The sequence below is a fragment of the Staurois parvus genome, unplaced genomic scaffold (assembly GCF_062004578.1).
Source record: "Staurois parvus isolate SC_StPar_1 unplaced genomic scaffold, SC_StPar_1.0 ptg000114l, whole genome shotgun sequence".
In the NCBI taxonomy this organism is placed as follows: Eukaryota; Metazoa; Chordata; class Amphibia; order Anura; family Ranidae; genus Staurois; species Staurois parvus.
The window spans coordinates 5,764,099-5,773,447 of record NW_028317910.1 but is presented as its reverse complement, the minus strand read 5'-3'; the positions used below and the strand labels follow the sequence as shown (position 1 = coordinate 5,773,447).

The following is a 9,349-nucleotide window of genomic DNA, read 5'->3' as shown; positions in this document are numbered from 1 at the left end:
CTGGGGGGACTTATCTTGATCTGTAATATCCAGCCTATCAGCCAGCATAATAGCTGATTGAAGAAAAATATTCATTCACAGGAACAAAAATTTCCACAGGAAATAAGAAAAAAATTGCAAAAAAGTGTGTCCTACTTTTGAAAGGATGCTAGAATAAAATGGATATCCTTACTGCAGATGGGGGTTTGGCCACCTCTAGAGGAACACTTACTGGGTGTGCTTTTAGTGTAAATGCACCTAGCATCCTGCTCCTGTAGGTGGTGGTATCAAAACCATCTGAAGAATGGCTATGATCGTCAATGAATGAAAGAAATATGCTGTTGCTGTATTACTGTGACATTAGGAATGTATTCATATATACTTGTAATTTAACTGAAATGTCCACAAACCTCCCCACAAGTAGGATCATGTCACACATAAATTAACACCAACATAAAATAAGGCTTCCTTTATTAGTTTTAATATCAGTCTACAGAGGCGATAAAAAGAGAAAAGTGCAAATTTGTACAGAAAGATGCAGGACAAAAAAAGTGCAAAACGGAAAATTCACAGCTCCAGGGAATCCCACAATCTCATTTATTTCATTTCATTTTCATACAGTGTTCAATATCGGGGGGTGGGGGGAACAAAAAACACATTTTTAAATCCAGAAAAAGACTCATTTGGGGAGGGAAGATACAAGATGCAGAATAAAGGTAAATAACTTTTAGAGTTCAGTAGCATTTATTATTTTATTGTGTCCACAGGAAGGAAGTAAAATCAGTGAAAATAATGCAAAGCATGCACAACTTAAATGGGAAAAAAAAGTTCTCAAACTTGACAAACTGGAAAAAGATATAAAATATGCAAAATAAATATTAATCTGCTGCCAAGTGTGCAAATTCCCTGTTGGAATTCTTCTGTCCTGCTTCCAGACACTACCCAAACCCTTTGACCACACTTGCAACACCCAAGCTGCGCCAGATAGGATCAGCACATTTCACAGCTGCCTCACCATCTCCCAATGAAAAGCAGGAGAAATCTAATATTTCTAGTAGTGGACACTTTCACTTTACTCACTCCCTGGGACAGAAGGACTAGGTCCCTTAACTTTACCTTGTAGCTTTATGCAATCATCAGAACGAACAAAAAACAACCCTCTGCTACAGAAATACATCCTTTACATGGAGCTGACGAGTCATCTGAGGAAACCCTCAAATCAGGGTACAAGTGTGAGGTCAGTTTATGGCAAGTCTGATGAACACAGCCTGCTAAGAACTCTCACCTGTTAGGGATCTGAATAAAGTCAGCAGGAAAACAGCAAAAATTATCTGACGCCTTTAAGTGCCAAGTGCCAGATTGCCCTGCAGGGCAAAAAAAAAACAAAACAAAAAAAACATTGCGTTAAGTTAGCATTCAAGAACAGAAGTTACAGCTTCCTTATTGGTAAATATACTGTATCTATCACCCTACAGAACTAGGACACACAAGACAGACTGCTGCTGTTTTTCCATCTGAAGACAATCAACTCTGAACTGTAGGCTGTCTGATCACTTTGGTGTAAACTTGAAAACAAATGTACAATGGGACAGAGTTAATACTGTTTGCAGGTTATAATATACATAGCTTCTAATTATTTGCTAAAGGTGCCTTAGTGAGGTGAGGCATTACCAGTTAGATACCAGGATTCTCTCCTAAATACCTTTTCTAAACAATGCACTAAATTGACCCTTCTGCTCTCAAACTCCAAGGAAACATCACAGCTTAAAATCTTAGCTTTTGCAACCCATTTACTGCCAGGAAACTGCAATACCTTGGCAGATAAAAACCAAATCCCTCACCAAGAGGAAAAATGACCCACCTTCCTTCAGCGGTGACCAATAGATAGCCATTTACTAAACACTTCCTCATTCACTTCTACCTTCCAGCTAAAGCTCTAACCAACACCACATGGACAAAATAGGACAGCGGTACAACTCCACCATGTATTTGTCACTTACTCCAACCCCAAGACTACCTGCTGCACTCTCTCTGCCGCTCTCTGGACCTGCCAGCTCATTACACTTTACTAAAAGCAAACAATACTTATTTGTCTCTGCTGGGGGACAGAAAGGCGCAGCCACAAACCAGCTCTCTTCCTCCTCAGAGAGGAACTTACAGGTTGAATGTTTCTCAAGGCACCAAATATGCAACAGAAAACCGTTGGAGGACAAAGCTATGTTCAAGTTCTGTACAATTTTACATTCACATTAAAACCAATAAAAGGACAGGACAGAGCCAAAATGATATATATATATTTTTTTTTTTTTTATTAAAGTGACTGATGAGGAGATGTTCTGGTTTTCTCTGTAACCTTCTTAACATTCCGCTATTTTATTATCATAAGTACTAATGTTGTCCAACAACATAAATATATTATATCACAGTGTATCCACATCATAACTGATGGTAGAGTATTGTCCTCACCGAACTTTTTTTTTTCAATTACTTTTTATATATTTATATATATTTATATATTTACTTTAATTCATACAAGTATAATGCTGCAGTCGATAGCCGTTAAAGAGTTCTTAAATTGAAAGCATTAATGACCTATATACCGTAAGAGCAGAGAAGACAGCAACCCCTATCTGCTGCTCATCAAACAGGGTCTGGAACCTCCCTCGCTCCCGTCTCCCTGAACGTGCTACGGCCATTGTGCACAACTTCAGGGCGCTCACAACCACCTTTCAGATGGAACGGGGTCCCGCCTCCTTGGACGGAGAAACAGGGACAGAAGCGAACGCAAGAGACAGGAGTAATAGCACTGAGGGGCTTGCGGTGGGTGGGAAGATCTTGTGGCACTCTCCCCTCCTGCCCTTCCCCTCAGTTTTGCAGTATATGTTGGGGTTCTCCTGCCATTCTCCTGCTAGGTAGTCCTCAGGTTGGACCCCTGAGGGTTACTGATTGATTTCTGAAGGTTGCTGATGTTGAAGTTCTGTAAGGAAGTAGTCACAGTCGGCGGGAACTGGTTGATGGGCTGGGAAGATGGTGGGAGTCCGGGACCACTCCACTGTCCTTGGAAGGTTGCACCGGGGAACCCGTACTGCTGAGGGGGGGCACCTTTGGGGTATTGAGCCAGGGAGTTGGCAGAGGCTGTAGGCATGGAAACAGGTACCCCAAGGGATGGAGGAAGATTCACACACAACTGTCCAGGAGCAGAAAATTTCCGAGCCATGCCAGGACCCTGAGAAAAAGAAGAGATTTAAAACATATTAACCACACAAGGTACGTATGTAATGAAATACAACTTTCTTGGCAAAGTTTATTTTATGTTGTTCCTATAAATGGATTTATACCTGTACACCTGGTTTTTTGAGGCTAAAAAAAAATCAAAACTTTTTTCGTGTTTTGGATAGATCAGGGAATGATTCAAACCCTTTAGGATTGTTTTAGTCTGTATCCCATCTAAGCAATTTCCCTTCAATTTCTGCTCTACACGCATGGTGCAAAGCCTCAGAAATTGGGGGGAGTTCCTCTTTTAAATACAGCTGTCACCAGAACAGGTGTCATTGTTGAAGGATTCTTCCTTTATTCCTGTTCTTCTGACAACTCATTTTTATTTGTGTTCACATTCTGTACCACTAATAGTGCTTACCAGGACAAATAGAATGTGTAAATCTACCTAGCAAGGATACAAACAGCAATGAAAAACCTTTTGGCTTCACATAGACTTTCACTTGCTGCTTGGTCTTGAAATGTCTAGCTTTAAAGCCAAACTCGGAGCACAAAAACTTTCATTGAAATATATAACAAAGTGTGTAAACTTTTTCCATTTGTTAGCTCAAACTGGCCATGTGACTAAAACTAAAAAAACTAGCAGAGTTCCCCTTTACAAGTTGCCAACTAGAAGGGAGGGGAAGGTAGGATTGTAATACCTCAGTCGATTCAGGTCAATTGTTTTTGTTGAAAGGGTTCTGGAAAATTACAATTTTGGAGAAAGGTGCCAAATAATGAAAGCATTTCTAATGTGACGATAACTCATCATCAGGGAGGCAGGATGCTTCAACTCACTTCATAGCTGGGATGTCCAGGTGTTTTGCTACCCTTTTTTCCAGTTAGGTTCATGGCGTCCCGGGCCCAGTTATCAACAAGCTTGTGCAGATCATCTGTGAATGTCCCCTTCCGACTGGAGGATACAGGGGCTGTGTTGGTTTGTGGGGCTGGAGCAGTAGAAGGGGCGACTGTATTTGTACTGCTTGTCCCTAAAATGAAGAAAACAAAATGTTCAAGAAAATGGCACAGGTTCAGATAATGACGTTCCCCAGGAGAAAAGGATGACAACTCAGAGACTTTAGGTGTGACCAAAAAGGCAAAAATACCCTTCAATTCAAACCTTGAGACCTTTTATACTCTGCTGCTTCACATCAACATGCTGTATTCTAAAGCATGGGCACCATTCATGCCATAAGTTCACCAGTGTTTAAGAATATAGAGGACAACTGACCACTACTGCGCCTAATTTTTTATTTTTTTTTTGTTTATTAGAATGCAGTAAAATGTGTCTTCTAAATAAGCAGTTCAGAAAAATGCATGCACCCTAGGATGGGCCAGCAGGGAGGGGAAAAAAAAAAAAAAAAAGACATTCTGCTTATTTTTCATTTTTCAGCCTGCACAATGTTTATAAATATTCCATTGGGTAGATTTCCAGGTATTTACCTGTGTATAATATAAAAGTCACGTTTTCTGTGGATTACTGAGACTCCACTAGATGGTGACAAGACAGCGGGAGCATCATGGTGTGCGATATGTGGGCCGCACAGGGCTCTTAGAATTTGTATAAAGAGAGCGACAGTTTGCAGAATATGAAACACAGAAATGATATAGATATATAGAAAAGATAGTTACTACAGAGCTGGTTGCAAGGGCAGACTTTTTTCACCATCTTCCCTGAAGCAGAAAGAGAGAGACATGTGTTAGCACAGAGCTGACATCCCAACAACGGAGAAAGCTGGATGGGGGGAGATCAGATAAAACAGAGCACAGGAAATGGGCAGAGCCAAGCAGAGAGAGCAGAAGTTCCACCAAGACCCCGGCCAATGGCTGCAGATTAAGCAAAAGCGGACCAACCAGGAGTTACAAGTTCCACCATCTATGCAAGGCATGCTGGGTACTGTGCGACCTGCAAAGGCTGGGCAATGAAAGCTGCTATTAGGCAGAAACAACTCAACAATTTAAACTGGGAAGGGGAGGGGGGATGTTGCAGAAATAAATGTTCTATAGTTACAGAGAACATTGTAAGAATGGAAGAATGAACTCTGTTGAATTTTTTCTTTTATAAACAACCTTTGTATGGTCCCAACAAGCCCCAGTTCACATATATGCAAATTGGATGCATTTTAAACTGCATCCGATTCACATGACATGTCAACCTGCAGAACAGAGGTGGTTCACATATGTGCGGGTTGGCTGCAGCATGATTTCAAAAAGTGTCTGGTAAGATTTTGAACCCGGTTCAGGTGTGATTTCCATTGTCATATACTTTGTTCAATGGTTCAGGTGCAAATTGTCAAAGTCGCACTGGAGGGGACTGAAATCGTGCTGTAAAAACCAACTCACACATATGTGAACCCAGGCTCAAAGAAGTATAGTCAAAGCTATTTTAGATGTACTTCTGGGGATCACACAGCTGGTCCAGGCTCTGGATTGATCCTGACTTTACAACTGGCACCTTCCAAGATGCCTGGACCGGCAGCTGCCTCAGCCTCTCAGCAAGCCACTAAGAGCCTGAGTCAGCCACTCCCGCCTCCTGCACAGCCTGGTGCTCCAGTGAGCGCTGGAGGGACAGAGCAGAGAGCCAGTGACTGACAATCACCGACTCTCTGCTCACTTACAACTGAATTCTGATCAAAGCCCACTGGTTGCTCAGTCCTCAGTCTTAGAAGCTGTGGGGGGGGAGTCGATGCTGCATACGTCTAGGTGAGTATAATAGAATTTTTTTAAACCCACACTTCTCTTTTAATGACTTCAAAGGCCAGTGGCTTATAGTAACTTAGGAAACAACCGACACAGATTGCTCAGTCGTTTTAGAGAATGAGGGCCGCTTATTTGAAACTGGATCTCCTGCTAACCACAGCACACCATTACTGAAAGAGATTGTACTGTAGTGCCTATTGCCTAGTATTTGTGTGAACTGCAGTTTGTGAGGCTACTTGCCCAGGGCAGTTCCCTGCTCATTACATGCAGGGTTCATCAGATATCCCGAGTAGTGTGATAAACCATGAAAAAGCTGATCACAACTCAGGCTCAAATATTTGTAATGATCATCTACATATACAATTACTGCTGATATACCTCAGCACCCTCATCGCTTCCCAGATTAAATGTCCACTAATCAGACTAGTTCCATTCCAACCCAACCTGATCTCTTCTGTTCATCCACCATTTATTCTTGCTTTCTGTCAGCCCCTCAGGAAACCAATTAGAGAGAGAATTAAAGTCCAAATCCTACAAGGCACTCTCTGCTTTGGATCCTTTGCAAATAATCAGACTTTGATAATCTCTCTGGTCAATGACCCACAAATTCTTACCTTATATACTGATCCAGCACAGCTTCCTCCTCCACTATCTATCCAGAGACACTATGTGTACTTCCATACAGATGGTAAATGACCCAGCACAACTTCCTCCTCCACTACCTGACAAGGCACATACTGACACCTTATATACAGCTTACTATCTGGAGGTGAGGACTGTCACATTTTTTTACAGCTTACTGATCCCAACAATGCTTCTTCCTTCACTATTTGCCAAGCCAGGAACTGCAAACTTATATACAGCGCTGCTTTCTCCTCCACTGTCAGAGAAGGTGCACATTGCAACTTACATACAACTTCCTGATCCAGCAGTGCTTCCTCTTCCACCATCTCACAAGGTGCACACTTTGAGCACATAAGCAGCTTACCTATTCCTCTATGTACGGTTTCTATCCTGTGTGTAGGTACTACACCAGGAAAGGCTTTTATGTTTTACTTACTGAACTGAAAAAACATATACCGGTATGTATTTATATTATCTTTATTAAAGCTGAATTCCAGATATAGATTCTTTTTGGCGCATTTACATTATCCCAGATTCAGCTGGGACCGACGCAAGTATACTTGTTCCAAATCTGGTCGATCCTTGAGGAAGCAAAGAATCATTGTAGCAGCTGCAGCTCAATTTCTCAGTAAATTCAATGCAATCTCTGATTGGACACCACCACCACCTTGCCTCTTTTCCGCATTCAAACAGAGAACACTTTGTAGTTATTGCAAAAAAGGTGCAAGGCATTCTCTGAATGGCGCCTGTGGCGCCTGAGCAATTTTGTTCACTATACACCAGGACAGGCGCTTGGTATGGGACTCAGAAGACAGTGAGGATCACAGTAGTAGCGGAAACTGCTACAATGATTCTCCACTTCCACAGGCGTCGGCAAGTATAGAACATGAATACTTACATTGGTCCAAGCTGGACCAATGTAATCATAGAAAAGAAAAAAGAAAAGAAAAAAACGACATACCTGGAGCTCAGCTTTAACCACTTCCAGTCCGGACACTTTTACCCCCTTCCTGACCAGGGCAATTTTCAGCATTCAGCGCTATCACGCTTTGAATGACAATTGCGCGGTCATGTAACACTGTACCCATATGAATTTTTTACCATTTTTTTGAGACAGATAAAACTTTATTTTTGTGGTATTTATTCACCGCTGGGATTTTTTTTTTTTTTTGCTATGTAAATGATAATCTCCAAAAATTTTGAAAAGTGTTTTTCTTATAAAATTTTGCAAATAAATAATATTTCATCATAAATCTTGGCCAAAATGTATTCCGTTATCTTTTTAGTAAAAAAAATAAATAAGCAAAATTAGTTTATAACCAAAAATTATAATTTTTAAACATTTTTTTTATATTATTTATTTTATTTATTTTTTTTACATACTGTCACCCTAGCAATACAGTGTCACCATGGTGACACTGTCCTACTTTTAGGGGGTGATGAAGATTTTTTTTTTTTTGTTTACTCTGATTGCTTTTACACCCATATAGGCTGTAAAAGCAATAATTTCTCCTCCTCTCTAGCTGCATTCATGCAGCCATTGAGAACTACTGAGTGAGCTGTGATTGGTCACAGCTGGTCACATGACCTCTGTGATCATTCACATATTTCACACGTAGTAAGCAATGATGTCAGAAGTGACATCTTGCTTACTACTTTGCATGTGATCACTGATTGGCCAATCAGTGATCACATAATCGGTGTTTCACTGTGTCCGGAGGACACAGCGGGCACCGGATTGTGGTGCTGCGCACTCCTGGGGAACGCGCACAAGCAGGGTGTGGGGAGGCCGTTTATAAACGGCCACACGACCCTGCAGTGCCACTGTCCGGCCGTTTATATACAATGGCCGGTCGGGAAGTGGTTAACCACTTGGCATCTGGAAGATTTAGCCACCTTCATGACCAGGCCATTTTTTGCTATACGGCACAGAGCTACTTTAACTGACAATTGCGCAATCATGCAATACTGTACCAAATATGAAATTTATATACCTTTTTCACACAAATACAGCTTTCTTTTGGTGGTATTTGAGCACCACTGAGGTTTTTTATTCTGTATTATATAAACGAAAAAAAAAAAAAGCCTGAAAATAAAAATCCCAATATCCTCATTTCTGCCAACACCACTATACAGCGACCCAGCAAGTGATGTTGTGATAGAAATTGTTAACAATATCAGTAGAATCAGCAATACTGATTTCACCATATTTATTATTAGGAAGAAGCTAAATAACAGGCTAGTGTTTATTAAACAGAATGATGGCGCTCATCGCTGCATCAGTATGATCAAAGGTCTTTACAAAAACGTGGGATAGAATGCTGACATAACATGCAGAGGAGGCAGAAAACAGCTCTGTATGCAGCTGATTACGGGATCTGTATGTTAGGTTACAGAAGCCTGTAGAATAAGCTGCAGCAGAAAAGGGCCAGCAGAAGCAGTCACAGAACAAGAGGGTAATTAAAGGGGCTTTTCTATGTTCAACCAACACCTAACTCAATTTGAAGGTACTGAATTGAAACTGAACTTTGGGCTAAACAAATATTTTCTACAAGAACCACTCTTACTTGAATTGTGGAGTTTTTCATCCAGAATTGTGCAGTCTCGTATTTTTCGCTCCATAAGACGCACTTTTTTTTCCCCCAAAAAAAGGGGGGATAATGTCAGTGCGTCTTATGGAGCGAATATGGAGCGGCCGATCCGGTATTTCCACCGCCGCCGTGTCAGAATACCGGGCCGGCCGCTCAGCTCTACAGCGGGACCTTATGGAGATGACTGCTGACCTTTGGGG

The 9,349-nt window shown here is 41.3% G+C and overlaps 1 protein-coding gene across 19 annotated transcripts in view; it reads right to left on the bottom strand.

Annotated features, from left to right (window-relative positions):
* Window positions 1-433: 433 nt before the first annotated feature.
* Window positions 434-9,349, bottom strand: part of WNK1 (WNK lysine deficient protein kinase 1) — a 239,269-nt gene continuing 230,353 nt past the window's right edge. For 13 of the 19 annotated variants that reach the window (XM_089671781.1, XM_089671780.1, XM_089671783.1 and 10 more), the window contains 3 exons: window positions 4,867-4,908; window positions 4,033-4,223; window positions 434-3,205 (listed from right to left, as the gene is read on the bottom strand). In XM_089671781.1, coding sequence (XP_089527907.1) covers window positions 2,888-3,205; window positions 4,033-4,223; window positions 4,867-4,908 — 551 coding nt within the window. In that variant the 3' untranslated portion in view covers window positions 434-2,887. The remainder of the gene's footprint in view (window positions 3,206-4,032; window positions 4,224-4,866; window positions 4,909-9,349) is intronic. The other 6 variants (XM_089671778.1, XM_089671779.1, XM_089671786.1 and 3 more) reach the window with 1 other exon arrangement.